This window comes from Ambystoma mexicanum, chromosome 8 (genome assembly GCF_040938575.1).
Source record: "Ambystoma mexicanum isolate Mex_15411 chromosome 8, UKY_AmexF1_1, whole genome shotgun sequence".
NCBI classification, from domain to species: Eukaryota; Metazoa; Chordata; class Amphibia; order Caudata; family Ambystomatidae; genus Ambystoma; species Ambystoma mexicanum.
In genome coordinates this window covers 65031831-65051161 of record NC_090929.1, presented here as the reverse complement: position 1 = coordinate 65051161, position 19331 = coordinate 65031831, and the positions used below count along the sequence as shown (strand labels likewise).

Genomic DNA, 19331 nt, shown 5'->3' with positions numbered 1-19331 from the left:
CTGTACTGAATATGTATGAAGGGGTTTGACTTCCCTAGAATTACTGTTGGGTATTCTGAAGGTTTTATGTTTTGGTCTGTGTACCTTCAAGACCTGTGATGTGTTTTTATGAATGTGTTTTTGACTCTATGGCCAGTACTTACCCCAAGACTTAACTTGGCATACTTGTATTTAAAATAAACTTTATTGTGTAAAATACCTCTGGTTGTAAGTGTTTCTATTGAATCCTTGGTGTACTACAGGTTCAGTGTACTTTCCAACAGCCCTCTCTCGATCTCCTAAAATAAGCCTGGCTGCTCTGTCTATGTTACCATATACTCAGGTCGTACAGCCCTATACTAAGTGGATTCTTGTACTTTCTCAGTTGAGTTACACTTCAGAAAAACTGTCCTAAAACGTACCTACAGCTCACATCCTCCCCATAAAATAAGCCTGGCTCCTCTGCCATTCTACCAGATCCTTTGGGTAGCACAGACTTGTACTAAGAGTTGGGGACCTGTATGCCAAGGGATAGTTTTATAGAGTCTTACTTCAAGCGAACTTTAGGAAAACTCCCTTGACGGAGATAGAGGCCTATTTGTATGAAAGACACTTAATGAAGAAGCATTGAACAAAGACCACCTGGGAATATGAGTGACCCCAGGCCCACTGTCTGGCTATTGGACCTGCGCTTCCAGCTACTGGACAGATGCAGCACACCGCAGCATCAGCTGTACTAACTTTAAAGTCGGCCTTCCGGCACGGGAGCCTTATTTTTGTTCAACAGAACCGTCTCTCCTGCTGTTGAACTTTGACTCCTAAAATTATTTTAATGTTTTGGCTGCTCGTAGTTGCCTTCCTATAACCGCAAGCATTTGCATATTGTCTTTCATCGCAGGCCAAGACTTCTATTCGAGTTTGGGGCATTGTAGCTCCACTTGGTCTACCACCGAGCTCGCAGGCGCAGTTGGCATGCTCTCCTGGTACCCCTCATTTGGTATGGTCGCATCATTAGAAATTGAACTGTAGCAATTATATTAAGGTTCTTACCTGCAATTCTTCATGACCTATTTTTCCTTGCACAGCAAGTATACAAATATATTTTACCCAATAGAGGTGTGTGGACATTTACTTACTGATTGTTAGGAAGGGTTTCGAGTATCGTTAATCTCCCTGCTCCCCTCCAGAGGGTTCGGCCATTCACTGCTAGGAGAGAGATATGGACTTGAGAATAACCCAGTTGCCTAACTGTGGGTAGATTCATCTCACACCCTAAACACAGCAGCAGAGAAGAATACCCCAAGGTTTCGTTGTGCACATGACTGGAATGGGTTTAGGATGTCCAGAAGTCATCTTGTTCCATGGGTGAGTAGTCTTGCAGGTTTACTTGTGTGGGCACCACTGTACCCCAAGAATTCTTTAGAGGAATCCCAGTGTTACAATCCAGTCTGAGCCACAGCTAAACATTGTTGCCTATTAATTAATGGAGGCACAGATGTTGCCATGTAGGATCATGGTATTTGCTTGTCTCAGAGCCAAGAGAAGATCTCTAGCGAGGAATACACAACCCAAGAAGCAGCCTGGGAAGTCTGAATGCGAAAGCCCCTAGTGACTGGCGGCCACCAAAGTTGGAAAGCATGCAACCCTTTGAATAGAAAGGGAGTGTGCACTCAGTTCCTAACTTTCCTACTTCACCTGGGAGTTTGCATCCTTGCCTTATCAAAGGTGAACCGCAGATGTTGGAGGACACTGTCAGACTGTCCAGGAATTGAATAGACGCCCGAAACTGAAGTGAACCCAGAGGAAGCTGCTGCCTTGCATCTTGCCACTACCCACTGAATGGTGAAGCATGGGCAGGGTCTGAGTACACTGGCCTTTTCAGTGACCAGAGGAACCACGTTCCCCTCTCCCAAACCCAGTGGGGACAGTCAGGTTGCACATCACAAGATCCCCCACTACCAAATAAAGCCATGCTCATCATCCTTGCGTGGACTGGACACGAAGAGGCAGATGCACCAGACAGCCTAGCCACCAGTAAGGGATAGCGCCAGAGATCTCATGATTTATTTTTTACATTTGTATAGCACCCAAAGCAGCCCACAGGCATAGTGGCGCTGTTACTTTATGGGAGCTTAGTTACAGGGATGACAAGTGGGAAAAACATATATATCATTGGGCGATAGAACATTTACATGCGTAACATAGTTGCAGAACATGGAAATCAAGGCATTAGGTACATTTGTGCATGGTTGTCATAGTTAGGGGTGCACTATGCGGTTATCATGAATTGAGTAGGAGGAGTGTAGGAGTTATTAAGTGAATAATGAGGTCTTCATGGCTTTTCTGAATGCTAGGAGTGATTCTTCTGCACATAGACTTGGTGGAAGTGCATTCCAGAGAAAGGGCGCTAAGTAGGGGAAGCTGGCGCCCCCTGCTCTCACTCTTTTTACCCAGGGCACTGTTAGCATATTTGAGTACGGTGTTCCTGTTGGCCGGGTTGAGCTAGATGGATGAATCCTTTGTGATAAGTAATCAGGCGCTGAGTGGTGTATGCATTTATGGGTGATAGCGAGCGCTTTGAACATCACCCGTTCTTTTATTGGGAGCCAGTGCGCTAGCTTTCTGGCAGTGGATATGTGCTCCCTTTTGGAGATGCCTTGGGCTGCGCGAAGGGCACTATTCTGGATGACTTGCAATTTTTCCAGGTTTTTAGTGGATGTTCCTAGGAAGAGTACATTGCAATAGTCCAGCCTTGAGCCTGTGATGGCCCTGGCTATGTTAGTGCAGATTTCTTGGAGAGGTATGGCCTTACTGCGTTTAACAGTTTGGCATGGTATGCTGCTGCAGAGGCACAAACCAAGTAACAACCGACAAACGGAAAAGCATTGTTGGGACTCAGAGGAGTCAGCCTTGCCTGGCCTGCAACTGCTGGACAACCACTGCAGAGTATGCAAGCTTCAGTAGTTCATTGTCCCTCTGGATGGGCACCTTCTCCTGGGGGTCTTGAGTCATTCAGCTTAACTGCATAACCTCTTTCTCGCGCCACTCGGGCTGTTGGTCCCCAACAGGAGACCTGGACTGCCAATGTTGACTTTGCAAAGTTGCAAGGTTCTCACAGTCATTGTCCAGGACAAACCTTGTTTACTTGTCGTCAAGTGCAAATATACAGTATTAGGCCCCATTATTAACACTGGGCCTTTACTTAACATTGTGTGTACCACAACATCAAGACCAACATCCCACTTAGCCAATCAAATGCTGGTACATCACTCACAATCATTCCTATTCGAGACATTGGGCCTCATTACGCGGTAGGTGGTAAGGGATTACTGGCACCGGTAAAGGCACCGGTGCCGGTAATCCCTTACCACCCTATTCCGAGGTCCCTTAGTGGGTCCCTTCCTTAACGCCTGGTTTTACCAGGTGTTAAGGACGGGAACCGTTAAGGGACTTCACAGCTAATAACGGTATCACAAATTGAGGTACCGTTATTAGCTCCATCCCCATTCCCATTGAGCCCTATGGGGGCTCGAATGAGAATGGGGAATGGTTCCCGGAATGGGGACTTACCGGGTCTCCAAGGTTGGAATGACCCGGTAAATCCCTATTTCGGGAACCCGGACCCGGAATGCGGTAAAGGGGTAGCCATGGTGCTATTTACCTCCTACCGCGTAATGAGGCCCATTCTCCCGACTGAGCAGATATGGATCCTGAGTTGCTGGTGGGATCCCAAGTATCTACTTGACATTGGCAGTGACCTTCCTGTAGAGTCACAATAATGTCTGAACAATGAAAAGACCCTCTATCGAATATTTTTTTGTGACCTGTAAAAGTATTTTTTTTATACATCGTTATTTGAACATTCCCTTATTGAATGCTATAATGTTCCTTGGCCCACCTTGCTCCCCTCTTAGAAGTGTCCTTGATTGCCCAGCCATCTCCATCACTAGGTGTGCCAGCGAAAGCTGGAGGAAAACCGGGTTACCTATTTGTGAGTCAGTACCCCCCCACCCCTCACCCCCGAGTACAAGGTCAAGAGAAACTGTCCACATTTCAGTAATGAAGCAATCCTTTTATATCTGGTGCGTCAAACGTTATGATACGTATGTTGTTAAAACAAACTCTTACATCAAGTGTGTCAAACAATATTTTTATATGCAGTGTCTTAAACTGTTCCTTTGTATACAGTGCATCAAATGCCCGTTTACGTAGTGATTCAATAAGGTACTTACATCCAGTGTGTCCAGCAAGCCTCTAATATCCAGGGACGCAGCACATCCACTGTCTTAACTAAGGCTCCTATACCCAGTGGATTAAACATGTGTACTGTTAGGTTAGATTTTCATATTTGGGGATTATTTCTCCTTGTCCCTAGGTAAGTGGGAGTCTTTTCCCCCCTCTAATCTAGCCTTTTGCTCTTTTTATGGGTGACCTTTTTATGTCTATCCATAGTGTATGGTTGAAGTTATAGTTTCCTACATCTTTTGGGCTTAGGCTGGGGTGCCCCTTTGGGCTTCCCTGCTAATTTCGCTTTAATGTACTTTGGCGAACTATTGTTACCAAGGGGTAAAGAGGGATTTCCATCCCCTTTACATTTTATATATTGACCCAGCACACCCCATCTTATGTGTGGGGATACAATGTATCCCCCTTGTTACTTACCTGGCAACATTTTTGTTAGAATTGCAAGTTTACTTGAATGGCTGGTGGCAGTGGCTTTACCTTAGTGACTTTAGTCTCGTTACTCGCAGGCTGTTAAATCAGCCTTGGTAATGCACCGGAGGGCCACCATTCTGCTAGAATGGTGGGCTCCTTTCTTCGGAGGTCTTCACTTACCATTCTAGGCAGGAACAACCTCAGTGGAAGCTTTGTTTTAGGCAGTAATCTTTTGTATTCCATGCTCAGGCTCCAGAGTGTCTTAGAAGGCAGGAAGCGAGGGAGGAGTTCAAAACTCCACAGCCCTTTGTCTTTCATCTTGCCTGAAAGGAACCAAGTCCCAATAGGCGGCTGGCTGGCCTGATTGGACAGCCAGACTGCCCCCATCTGTACACTGCAGGGGGAGATCGCAGAAGTTCCTGATAAATACACCGAACCTGGAAGCTGAAGTACTGCCTCAGATGTATGGTTTTATAAAGCCCTTAGTTGGACTTTAGAAAAACTGCCCTAACATGTATATCAAAAGGATTAAACAATGTTCCTGTGACCAGCTTGTGAATCAATGTGAATCAACCAGCCGGTCAAGTGGCACAGCGAGTAGAACGCTCGCTTTGACATGCGTGCAGAGCCTGCTAACGCAGGTTCGAATCCCGGCGGGGCCAAACTCAGCCTTTCATCCTTCCGAGGTCGATAAATGAGCACCACACACCGTGGGTAATAATAAGCAGCGCTCAGATACCTGAGGGTTCGTAGCGCTAGATAAGTGCCAAATTATTATTATTATTATTTATATGCAGTTATCATGAAGCAGCCATGTATGCAGTGAATCGAGCAATCCTTTTACACAGTGTTCGAAGTGGGCGGGAGCTATGCTCCTCTAATCTTTTTTATTTTCACTGTTCCCATACTTTTATTTTACAAAGAAACCATTTTGGAATGATTTAGTTTTAAAATAAATGTGTAGGAAGAAGTGCACCGCACTGAACAATCCCTTAAATAGCAGGTGAGGCCTGTGGGAGGGGTATGGCAATGAGGTTTGTGGGGAGCAGGGGCAGGCCAACAGGGAAAATAGTTCCACTACTTCTTTTCATGCACTTCGACCACTGCTATTAAACCTTGTGTATCAAACACTGCTGGTCCATCCCTTGTATCAGACAATGTTCTTACATCCAGTAACTAAGCAACACTCTCATGCGATGTGAGTGAAAAAAGGATCTTATATCCAGTGACTGAAGGAGGAATTAACAGATCTGCAGTGACCTGAAGCACCTCTTGCTGTTTCAGTTCAGACTTTCAACTTTCCTCATGCAGGGACCCTCTCTCTAGCTTCTAGAGGGCCCCCATGACCATCTGGTGCAATGTATGGTGCTTACATATCGCTGTTGTCAACTGTGTCCACAAGTGCACAGAATGCCCATATGTTGCCTCCTTGCCTTGCTGTCCCACCGCTCTCTATTAATACTTACGTGTTGAGGTAGCGAACTGTGATTCCATGCACCAGCTGCACAATGTCCCCATGCCGCACTGGGCGGGGAGGGTCATGCACCACCATCTGTTGCCTGATGGGGAAAGAGAAGAAGAGTGAGTTCAAGAAGTTTTTGAGGCACCTTTTACACAAGAAAATAAGCAAGGCCTGATCCACTATATTTAAACAACTTAGGCAACTTAATAAAGTCACACAGACCCTGCCACCGTCACGGGTTCAACGCTCCAACCCCAGTGGAAACCCACTGAGACGCAGCCCATCCAGAGTAGACCTCTGTACTCACGTGTCCGGGTGTTTGACGATCCACCAGTTATTGACATCCTTGTAGGGGTAACACGTCACCTGCTGCTGGTGGGAGCTGCCGCGACCGTCCTCATACCTGCCCAGGAGGAAGAGCACAGATTGAGACGCAGGAATGGGGACTGGGGGCCTGCGCCCAACCGGTCCTGTATAGCAGAGCTGGGAAATGGGGGTGACTCCCTCTACTGAACCAATGAGTCAAAGCAGGAGGATGGCGGACGCCAACAGCTAAAGCAAGCTTACAGAGCCGGGATCAATCCTTACAACTGTCCAGGTGTGAGCAACACGAGTCCAGAAGGCACTAGCTTGATTCAACATGATATGACACAATAGGTTATTTATAACACGCTTAATACCCAGAGGTTTCTAAGTGCGGACCCGGGGATCGAACCTGTGTTGCTCCGACATGGACAGCCACCATTAATCTCCCCTCTGGGGGAGACTGCAATGGGTATGGAATTAATGTGATGTGAGCTCCAAATACAGAGCGAGAATCTTACCTGAACTCCTGGTGCAAATTCATCCCCCAGGCCTGGCGAGGTAGGTGGTGTTCTGCGCATGACCCCCCTCCCCCACCGCTTTTCATCTGATAGGACAGGTTTTCTGTGAGGGGCTCTTTTTGGCATGGTGCTGTGCACACGCTTTAGCCTCCCAAAATGACAGGATAGGTGAGGAGTTGGTTGTTCTTGTAGGAACACTTAACATGTGGGGCAGTGTGCCAAATAACATTTGGAAGTGGGAGTACTTTACTCCCTGTTTTTTAAAGTTGGGAATAAAATGATTTTTAGGGAGTAAAAATGTAATTCCAGTTCTCAATGGGAGTATTTTATAAGCGAGTAAAAATGTTTTAACGGGAAAACGGAAATGTTTTTGTAGTAATTATTTCTTTGCACCTAGTTATTTATGCACATTAAAAGATACATGTTTACTTCTTCCGATCAGGCAGTAATAATAGTTTCTCCCTGTTTTACTACATGCACTACAGGTCCAAACAGATCCATGGACCTGTGTGGGTGAAAGCAGGGGCACAATGTTCTACATGTCTTATTCCTATTTTTGTTGGGAGTATTTTTGCTCTGTCGCTTTATTTTCCTTGGAGTATTTGCCTATTTGTAGGGAGTACACATGGAAGATACACGCCTTATCTGCAGGGCAGCATGTAGGAGTGTCACCTCTTTCCCGAATGGGTGGGGAGGTGTTCCTGCAGAAGCAACCTTGAGGCACTAGGTGTCTCTGCAAGAGTGCCCCCTCACCCAGTAGGGTAGGTATTCCTGCAGGAGCAACCCCTCACCTGATGGGGAAGCTGTCCCTGCAAGAGCATCCCCTCACCCAGTAGTGTAGGTATTCCTGCAGGAGAAGCCCCTCACCCAGTAGGGCAGGTATTCCTGCAGGAGCAGCCCCTCACCTGATAGGGAATCTGTCCCTGCAAGAGCGGCCCCTCAGCCATGGGGTAGAGTTTCCTCCAGGGGATGCACCTCAAATGATGGGGTAGGTTTTCTTTAGGAGAGCTATCCCTCACCAGATATGGGTAGGTATTTCTGCAGGAACACCTTCTGACCTGATCAGATGGGTGTTATTGCAAGAGTTGTCCCTCATCAGCTGGGTAGAGGTGTTTCTACAGAAGAGGTGGGTGTTTTTCCAAGAGCTGTCCCTCACCCGCTGGGTAGAGGTGTTTCTACAGAAGCGGCCCCTTACATGATGGGGGAAGGTGTTCCTGCAGGAGCGGACACTCACTCAATGGTCCTGAGTGTTCATATTCTCGCAGGAGCAGTCCATCACCTGATGAGTAGGGGTTTCTTTTACGAGAGCTGCCAGTCTCTTGATGGGGGTAGCTGCAGTTTCTCAAAAGATGGGGTAGGTGTGCCGCCTTATCCGATACAGTGGTGCAATCTTCTCTTGTACAAGATTTATTTGTGCACAAGTGCCCTCTCACCTGATTGGGTAGGTGTTCTTATGGGAGTGCAGCCAGCACGGCACAGGTTTCGTCATAACACTCCTCATTGTGATCTGCGAACCATACGCCACCTCCAATGGCTGACCCTGAGTGATTCGGGACAGCCCTCCCTGCACAAGTGAAAAACAGATAAGGAGCCAAGCGATAAATGACCGTTCACCTTCTGAACTGCGATACCCCCATAAATAGGAGATCCGACCTATATATGGCAGTTGACAGGAGATACTGCTCTGCTCGACTTCTAGGAGCCTGGAGGATAGCAATATACCAGGGGTAAAGAATTCAGGATGCAGGCTATTAGCCAGTCATAAAAAGTTGCTTGCCACCTCAATTCTACACATACACACAGCACACCATTTCTTACTTGCCAAGAGACAATCATCACTAGCTAGTGGGGAGTCCTGGATATACTGGTCTTCTTTTGTCCAGGTGTGGGCAGCAGGCGGGAGAGTTGCCTTTGTCCGAAATTCAGCAGAGCATAAAATACATGCATACTTTGTCCTTTTGGGGAGGCAGCAAAACAGCACTAGATCTAATGGATGTGAAGAGGGCAGTATGCGAGACATACGTCTGAGCTGCAAGAGGCTCACAATACAGTGATGTCCTTTCTGTAGGAGGCGGCAGGTCCATTCACTCAGACACGGGTAGCAGATGGACGATGCAGGTCCATCTGCCCTGTCACAGTCTGGATCTGTCCTGCCCTTAGATCAACAAGTAAATCAACCATCACAAGACCCTGTATCCCCAGCACAGAATAAGGGGTGGCTCTAGAATGTCAGGGGCCACCCTGACCCCCCAGAATAGGTTATCCAGCTTCCCTTACCTCCAGGCTGGCTTGGAAAGCACTGCTCATGATCTGGTCGTGCGGCCCAGAGCGGCACAGCAGTGACAGGTGAATGTAGAAAATGCAGAGGTACAGAACGACTGGGGTCACCAGCAGGGCCCCAACACGGGCTAGGACATGCCACAATATGGTAAGCTGTAGGAAGGCAAGGGAGGAGATGTTTACTGGTTAAATTGCAAGCTACTGAACAAGAAGACAGAGTTCTAGCTAGTTTAGCTTCAGTACATTGGTTGAAGCTGAGCAAACCAGTTCCCACGCTGCCCCTGTGGCTGTTACTTTGTTTGCCAAAATTGGGGCTTCGTAGATACGACTTAAATTCAGTAACTTAGCATAACAATTGAATAATGTGCTGGTATGGACATCACAGTGAGGGTTCTCAGGAAATAAAGACATAGAACAGTACAGAGCCTGCCTGCCTCCCTCCCTCCCTCCCTCCCTCCCTCGCTCCCTCCCTCCCTCCCTCCAAACATGTCACATATACCAAGCCTGCATTGAAGAGATGTAAATACACCAGGCCACATTGAAAACCCCCACAGTAAACGCTACACTCACAAAATGCCTTCATGAAGAGCCACACATACAGCAGGCTGCATTGCAAAGCCGCACATACATCAGGGGCATTGAATAACTGTGCATACATCAGGACCGCACAAAAGAAGCCTGCATGCATCTGGACTACACTAACGAACCCTGCATCCATCAGCACTGCACTGAGGAACACAGCATACATCAGGCCTGAATAAAAGAACCTTGCATAGATTAGGTCTGCACTGAAGAACCCTGCATCCATCAGCACTGCACTGAGGAACACAGCATACATTAGGCCTGAATAAAAGAACCTTGCATAGATCAGGTCTGCAGTGAAGAACCCTGCATCCATCAGCACTGCACTGAGGAACACAGCATACATTAGGCCTGAATAAAAGAACCTTGCATAGATTAGGTCTGCACTGAAGAACACTGCATCCATCAGCACTGCATCGAGGAACACCCCATACATCAGGCCTGAATAAAAGAACCTTGCATAGATTAGGTCTGCACTGAAGAACCCTGCATCCATCAGCACTGCACTGAGGAACACAGCATACATTAGGCCTGAATAAAAGAACCTTGCATAGATCAGGTCTGCACTGAAGAACCCTGCATCCATCAGCACTGCACTGAGGAACACAGCATACATTAGGCCTGAATAAAAGAACCTTGCATAGATCAGGTCTGCAGTGAAGAACCCTGCATCCATCAGCACTGCACTGAGGAACACAGCATACATTAGGCCTGAATAAAAGAACCTTGCATAGATCAGGTCTGCAGTGAAGAACCCTGCATCCATCAGCACTGCACTGAGGAACACAGCATACATTAGGCCTGAATAAAAGAACCTTGCATAGATCAGGTCTGCACTGAAGAACCCTGCATCCATCAGCACTGCACTGAGGAACACAGCATACATTAGGCCTGAATAAAAGAACCTTGCATAGATCAGGTCTGCAGTGAAGAACCCTGCATCCATCAGCACTGCACTGAGGAACACAGCATACATTAGGCCTGAATAAAAGAACCTTGCATAGATCAGGTCTGCACTGAAGAACCCTGCATCCATCAGCACTGCACTGAGGAACACAGCATACATTAGGCCTGAATAAAAGAACCTTGCATAGATCAGGTCTGCAGTGAAGAACCCTGCATCCATCAGCACTGCACTGAGGAACACAGCATACATTAGGCCTGAATAAAAGAACCTTGCATAGATCAGGTCTGCAGTGAAGAACCCTCCATAAATCAGGACTGCACTGGAGAATCCTGCATACATCAGACTGCACTGACGAACCCAACATACATCAAGACCGCAGGGAAGAGCCCTCCATAGATTAGGACTACACTGGAGACCTCTGCACCCACCAGGACTGCACTGAATACCTCTGCACCCACCAGGACTGCACTGAAGAACCCTGCATACATCAGCCCTCAATTGAAGAGCCCTGCATTCAACAGGCCTCCATTGGAGAACCCTGCATACACGAGGCCTGCATTGGAAGAATCTGCATACACCAGGCCTGCACTGAAGAACTCTCCATACATTAGGACTGTACTGGAGAGCCCTGCATACACCAGGCCTGCACTGAAGAACTCTCCATACATTAGGACTGTACTGGAGAACCCTGCATACACCAGGCCTGCACTGAAGAACTCTCCATACATTAGGACTGTACTGGAGAACCCTGCATACACCAGGCCTGCACTGAAGAACTCTCCATACATTAGGACTGTACTGGAGAACCCTGCATACACCAGGCCTGCACTGAAGAACTCTCCATACATTAGGACTGTACTGGAGAGCCCTGCATACACCAGGCCTGCACTGAAGAACTCTCCATACATTAGGACTGTACTGGAGAACCCTGCATACACCGGGCCTGCACTGAAGAACTCTCCATACATTAGGACTGTACTGAGAACCCCGCATACACCAGGCCTGCACTGACGAACTCTCCATACATTAGGACTGCATTGACGAACCCTGCATGCACAAGGCCTGCATTGACGAACCCTGCATGCACAAGGCCTGTATTGAAAAACCGTGCATAAATGAGGCCTGCATTGAATAACCCTGAATACATCAGGACTGCATTGAAGAACCCTCCATCCATCCAGTCATTATGTAGCGTGGCTTTCACGCAAGAGCATAAAGGCGCTGAAATATAGCAGGAAACTAATAACAGTAACACCGAAAGACGGGGGATAATTAAGACAATAAATAGGTTTTCAAGTGAGATTTAAAAAGACTAAATTCATAAGTGGTCCTAAGCAAAAGTGGTAGCTGGTTCCAAAGTTTAGGACCAGCTATGGGGAAGGCACGGCCTCCCCAATGTTCAAACCGAGAACAGTGGACGGTCAGTAAGGCCGATGAAGTCAAGCGCAATGAACGCCTGTGAAGGTAAGGCAGAATTTTCTTTTGTAATGATAAGAAGTTCCCGTCGGGCAGCCGTGAACAAGTAAACGCAAGGTATACCTTTGGCTAATGTGAGAAACCAGAAGGTACTCTCACATCTACTCCGCAGGGATGTTCTGTTCAGGTGGCCAGGGATAGGCCATCGCTTTTGGATCCCGACCCTGAGGGGTGGACTAACGGGGTGGATCACCAGGTTGGAGAGTCCTTGGGGATTGGGGAGAGAGGAACTGAAGGCAAGACACGCTCCCCCCACCCCCTTCCTAACACTGACCTATCTAACCCTTCCTCAGCCTTTATGGGTTATATACACACCCAAACCATAATGTCCCATTCATCCCTTCCTAGTACTGCGAGGAAGAAGAGGGAACTAGGAATAATTCACACTTCCTATGTGAAACACCACTCTATTACTGGGACGAAGAAGGGGGATCCTGATGACTACAGAGCTGAAGATTTGGCATGTCCCAGTAATTGGCCCAATTGGAATCAGGCAAACCAGGCGAGTGGGTCGCACCCGAAACCCCTTGATGGGGCTCAGGTGTATAAAAGGCAGAGCACCAAAGAACCAAGGAAGACGCCGGGCAGAGAGAGAGCTGCGTTGGTGGAAGGAGGGAGAGCAGCAGGAGGGCCAGCCCAAACAGCAGGAAGCCAAAGAACGTAACCCGAGACGCCGAAGGACCACACAGTGAAGCAGAGTGGAAATGCCTGGCAAGGGAGCCGTGTCTCCAGGGAGCCGGCAGGAGAAGTAAACCTTGGAGAGTGTTGGTCACTTCCCGGTGGCCAAACATTGCTTGTTCCCCTGAATGGAAGTATCAGTCCAGGAGTGCCTGAGGATCAGGCAGTGAGACCCCAACCTGAAATATAAGAAATCATCTCAACGAGGAAGCTAAAGAAAAGGGCATTGCAACAGGTGAGTTCCAGAGAATGCGAGAAACCCGGTGTGCCTATGAAAGTTGCTGAGTTACACTGTATCGGAGTGGTCTCGTGGAATCAGCATTTTCTCAAAAGCCTCTGATCAAAGCAGAAGAACGAAACAAAATTAATGCAATGTTAGAAGTGGACTTTGTAGAAACAATATATACTGGCCACCCTCTATGGGCTCACCCACCCGCTCCTTCATATGAAGCTATAAACCTCAGTCATCTTGGACGCCTCTCTTTCCTCCCTCAAATTATGGACCTTGCCAAGAAGGCCCACTCCCAACTCCACCTCCTCAGAGGCATCCTTCCTTTCCTCACCTTTCCCTAGAAGCTCAAAGTCTCTAGAGCCATGGTACTTTCTAGACTGGACTACTGCAACAGCATCTTCCTTAATCTACCCTCTTCCTCTCTCTGCCCCCTCTAGCTTATCAAGAATAGGGCTGCGAGACTTATCCTTGGCCTCAAGCCCAGGGACCTTATTTCTCCAGCCCTACATTCTCTCCACTGGCTCCCGGTGGCTGCAAGGATCAAATTCAAAGCCCTCTAGGGCCCAATAAGGCTGTCCGGGGCCAGGGACCAAGCTATCTACAACTTGCTCTCACCAAATTCTCTCCCTCCAGACATTTACATTCCTACGGCTCCAACTCTCTGTGTGACAAGCGCTTCTCTAAGCAGCAGGCTGGAGGCTGATCTCTTTCATCGACTGGCTCCCTCCTCTGGAACAGCCTCCCTCTCCCCCTCAGTCTTGAGGCAGATCATCTCAAATTCCAGAAGCGCCTCAAGACTTTCCGCTAAACACCTCAGTAGCTGAGATTGGTGGCCTTGACCCTTGTGTCCTTGGGCACCCACTGGCTTGTGTTCCCTCACGGGACAGCACTTATTGTATCGGAAGAAGACCACTCTTTACTATGTGTCCTCTCTGCCAAGCACTCAACGGTTCCTGGCAACCTACCCCCTGGCACCCCCCTCAGGGGAATTTCATAGCACTTACCCCTGTCCCTTCTCTCTCTGTACTTGCACGATCCAAATGCTCACAATGCCTAGTAGTACAACCTCTATCCTGTTCATGATTGTATTCTATTGCCTTTGTCCCATGTTTCCTCCCCTGCCCTGTGGGTGCTTTGAAGCAATTTCTTGCTGTAGAAGCACCTTACAAATGCACAATAAAATACATATATCAGAGTGGTCACGTCTGAAAAAAGTATACATGTTCAAAAGACTCTGATCAATCGAGGATACTAAGCAAGTAATATGTTAATGCTGTGAAAACAAGAATTAAATCTGAAAGAGCAGGCGAGGGGAGCCAGTGAAGTGTGAGCAAAATGCCAACCAAGCAAAAGTATGCTGAATAAGTGGAAGTGAAGGCTGTAAAAGAAAGCAAAAGAGAGCCAAGGAAGTGCCAAGAAAGAGAAACCATTAATATATGAACTTGTGAGCTTCTGAGGTGGTTGTGAATTGCCAAACCAATCTAAGTCAATGTGGCAGAAAGCTGGGGCAAGGGTAACTGGTTGTGTGACCTGTAATGGGTGGGCCGTGTGGCTTGTTAACTGTGCCTAGTCCAGGAAGCCACAACACATCTAGGAGAATTGTGAACATAACCCTGAAACAAGATAACACTGAACACTGGAGTTCTGTAAACCACTACTTGAAGCATGGGTGGGGGGGGGGGGGGACCCTGAGCTCCTTTGGAAACATGTTTTGTGAACCAGTACTTGAAGCTGGGGGAAGGGAACACTGAGCTCCTTCTGAACTTTTTATACTAAAACCAAGTGTGCTTGAAACTTGGGGAAAAAAACCAAAATCCTGACTGAACATTTGAAGCCTATATAATTGTTGGCACTGTATCCTGAACTTGAGGAAGGGAGCTAGAGGCTGTGACGAACCCCTGCATACCATCAGGCCTGCAGGGAAGAACCCCTGTATACCATCAGGCCCGCAGAGAAGAACCCCTGCATACCATCAGGCCTGCAGTGAAGAACCCCTGCATACCATCAGACCAGCAGTGATGAACCCCTGCATACGATCAGGCCAGCAGTGATGAACCCCTGCATACGATCAGGCCAGCAGTGACGAACCCCTGCATACCATCAGGCCAGCAGTGACGAACCCCTGCATACCATCAGGCCAGCAGTGACGAACCCCTGCATACCATCAGGCCAGCAGTGACGAACCCCTGCATACGATCAGGCCAGCAGTGACGAACCCCTGCATACCATCAGGCCAGCAGTGACGAACCCCTGCATACCATCAGGGCTGCAGTGAAGAACCCTTGCATACCATCAGGCCTGCAGAGAAGAACCCCTGCATACCATCAGGGCTGCAGTGATGAACCCCTGCATACCATCAGGCCAGCAGTGAAGAACCCTTGCATACCATCAGGCCTGCAGTGAAGAACCCCTGCATACCATCAGGCCAGCAGTGACGAACCCCTGCATACCATCAGGCCAGCAGTGACGAACCCCTGCATACCATCAGGCCAGCAGTGACGAATCCCTGCATACCATCAGGCCAGGAGTGACGAACCCCTGCATACCATCAGGCCAGCAGAGAAGAACCCCTGCATACCATCAGGCCTGCAGAGAAGAACCCCTGCATACCATCAGGGCTGCAGTGACGAACCCCTGCATACCATCAGGGCTGCAGTGAAGAACCCTTGCATACCATCAGGCCTGCAGAGAAGAACCCCTGCATACCATCAGGGCTGCAGTGATGAACCCCTGCATACCATCAGGCCAGCAGTGAAGAACCCTTGCATACCATCAGGCCTGCAGTGAAGAACCCCTGCATACCATCAGGCCAGCAGTGACGAACCCCTGCATACCATCAGGCCAGCAGTGACGAATCCCTGCATACCATCAGGCCAGGAGTGACGAACCCCTGCATACCATCAGGCCAGTAGAGAAGAACCCCTGCATACCATAAGGCCAGCAGAGAAGAACCCCTGCATACCATCAGGGCTGCAGTGATGAACCCCTGCATACCATCAGGCCTGCAGAGAAGAACCCTTGCATACCATCAGGCCTGCAGAGAAGAACCCCTGCATACCATCAGGGCTGCAGTGATGAACCCCTGCATACCATCAGGGCTGCAGTGACGAACCCCTGCATACCATCAGGCCTGCAGAGAAGAACCCTTGCATACCATCAGGCCTGCAGAAAAGAACCCCTGCATACCATCAGGGCTGCAGTGATGAACCCCTGCATACCATCAGGCCAGCAGTGAAGAACCCTTGCATACCATCAGGCCTGCAGAGAAGAACCCCTGCATATCACCAGGCCTGCAGAGAAGAACCCCTGCATACCATCAGGCCTGCAGTGATGAACCCCTGCATACCATCAGGCCTGCAGTGATGAACCCCTGCATACCATCAGGGCTGCAGTGATGAACCCCTGCATACCATCAGGGCTGCAGTGATTAACCCTTGCATACCATCAGGCCTGCAGAGAAGAACCCCTGCATACCATCTGGCCTGCAGAGAAGAACCCCTGCATACCATCAGGGCTGCAGAGAAGAACCCCTGCATACCATCAGGGCTGCGGTGACGAACCCCTGCATACCATCAGGCCTGCGGTGAAGAACCCCTGCATACCATCAGGCCTGCGGTGAAGAACCCCTGCATACCATCAGGCCTGCGGTGAAGAACCCCTGCATACCATCAGGCCTGCAGTGAAGAACCCCTGCATACCAACAGGCCTGCCGAGAAGAACCCCTGCATACCATCGGCCAGCAGTGACGAACCCCTGCATACCATCAGGCCAGCAGTGACGAACCCCTGCATACCATCAGGCCCGCAGTGACAAACCCCTGCATACCATCAGGCCTGCAGTGAAGAACCCCTGCATACCATCAGGCCAGCAGTGACAAACCCCTGCATACCATCAGGCCAGCAGTGACAAACCCCTGCATACCATCAGGCCAGCAGTGACGAACCCCTGCATACCATCAGGCCTGCAGTGAAGAACCCCTGCATACCATCAGGGCTGCAGTGAAGAACCCCTGCATAACATCAGGGCTGCAGTGAAGAACCCCTGCATAACATCAGGGCTGCAGTGAAGAACCCCTGCATAACATCAGGGCTGCAGTGAAGAACCCCTGCATACCAACAGGGCTGCAGTAAAGAACCCATGCATACCATCAGGCCTGCAGTGAAGAACCCCTGCATACCATCAGGGCTGCAGTGATGAACCCTTGTATACCATCAGGCCTGCAGAGAAGAACCCCTGCATATCACCAGGCCTGCAGAGAAGAACCCCTGCATAACATCAGGGCTGCAGTGAAGAACCCCTGCATACCATCAGGCCTGCAGTGATGAACCCCTGCATACCATCAGGGCTGCAGTGATGAACCCCTGCATACCATCAGGGCTGCAGTGATTAACCCTTGCATACCATCAGGCCTGCAGAGAAGAACCCCTGCATACCATCTGGCCTGCAGAGAAGAACCCCTGCATACCATCAGGGCTGCAGAGAAGAACCCCTGCATACCATCAGGGCTGCGGTGACGAACCCCTGCATACCATCAGGCCTGCGGTGAAGAACCCCTGCATACCATCAGGCCTGCGGTGAAGAACCCCTGCATACCATCAGGCCTGCAGTGAAGAACCCCTGCATTCCATCAGGCCTGCCGAGAAGAACCCCTGCATTCCATCAGGCCTGCAGAGAAGAACCCCTGCATACCAACAGGCCTGCCGAGAAGAACCCCTGCATACCATCAGGCCAGCAGTGACGAACCCCTGCATACCATCAGGCCAGCAGTGACGAACCCCTGCATACCATCAGGCCCGCAGTGACGAACCCCTGCATACCATCAGGCCCGCAGTGAAGAACCCCTGCATACCATCAGGCCAGCAGTGACGAACCCCTGCATACCATCAGGCCAGCAGTGACGAACCCTTGCATACCATCAGGCCAGCAGTGACAAACCCCTGCATACCATCAGGCCTGCAGTGAAGAACCCCTGCATACCATCAGGGCTGCAGTGAAGAACCCCTGCATACCATCAGGGCTGCAGTGAAGAACCCCTGCATAACATCAGGGCTGCAGTGAAGAACCCCTGCATAACATCAGGGCTGCAGTGAAGAACCCCTGCATAACATCAGGGCTGCAGTGAAGAACCCCTGCATAACATCAGGGCTGCAGTGAAGAACCCCTGCATACCATCAGGGCTGCAGTGAAGAACCCATGCATACCATCAGGCCTGCAGTGAAGAACCCCTGCATACCATCAGGGCTGCAGTGATGAACCCTTGCATACCATCAGGCCTGCAGAGAAGATCCCCTGCATACCATCAGGGCTGCGGTGACGAACCCCTGCATACCATCAGGCCTGCGGTGAAGAACCCCTGCATACCATCAGGCCTGCGGTGAAGAACCCCTGCATACCATCAGGCCTGCAGTGAAGAACCCCTGCATACCATCAGGCCTGCAGAGAAGAACCCCTGCATACCAACAGGCCTGCCGAGAAGAACCCCTGCGTACCATCAGGCCAGCAGTGACGAACCCCTGCGTACCATCAGGCCAGCAGTGACGAACCCCTGCATACCATCAGGCCCGCAGTGACGAACCCCTGCATACCATCAGGCCTGCAGTGAAGAACCCCTGCATACCATCAGGCCAGCAGTGACGAACCCCTGCATACCATCAGGCCAGCAGTGACGAACCCTTGCATACCATCAGGCCAGCAGTGACGAACCCCTGCATACCATCAGGCCAGCAGTGACAAACCCCTGCATACCATCAGGCCTGCAGTGAAGAACCCCTGCATACCATCAGGGCTGCAGTGAAGAACCCCTGCATAACATCAGGGCTGCAGTGAAGAACCCCTGCATAACATCAGGGCTGCAGTGAAGAACCCCTGCATAACATCAGGGCTGCAGTGAAGAACCCCTGCATACCATCAGGGCTGCAGTGATGAACCCTTGCATACCATCAGGCCTGCAGAGAAGAACCCCTGCATGCCATCATGGCTGCAGTGATGAACCCCTGCATACCATCAGGCCAGCAGTGAAGAACCCTTGCATACCATCAGGCCTGCAGTGAAGAACCCCTGCATACCATCAGGCCAGCAGTGACGAACCCCTGCATACCATCAGGCCAGCAGTGACGAATCCCTGCATACCATCAGGCCAGGAGTGACAAACCCCTGCATACCATCAGGCCAGCAGAGAAGAACCCCTGCATACCATCAGGCCTGCAGTGAAGAACCCCTGCATACCATCAGGGCTGCAGTGATGAACCCCTGCAT

The 19331-nt window shown here is 49.7% G+C and overlaps 1 protein-coding gene across 3 annotated transcripts in view; it reads right to left on the bottom strand.

The window, feature by feature from the left end:
- Window positions 1-19331, bottom strand: part of POMT1 (protein O-mannosyltransferase 1) — a 145040-nt gene that overhangs the window by 36063 nt on the left and 89646 nt on the right. For all 3 annotated transcript variants that reach the window (XR_011268474.1, XM_069609292.1, XM_069609293.1), the window contains exons 9-12: window positions 9199-9354; window positions 8355-8485; window positions 6405-6500; window positions 6102-6194 (exon numbers count right to left, since the gene is read on the bottom strand). Coding sequence is in view for 2 of the 3 variants with exons in the window: in XM_069609292.1 (XP_069465393.1) it covers window positions 6102-6194; window positions 6405-6500; window positions 8355-8485; window positions 9199-9354 (476 nt within the window). In the remaining variant the exon portion in view is untranslated. The remainder of the gene's footprint in view (window positions 1-6101; window positions 6195-6404; window positions 6501-8354; window positions 8486-9198; window positions 9355-19331) is intronic.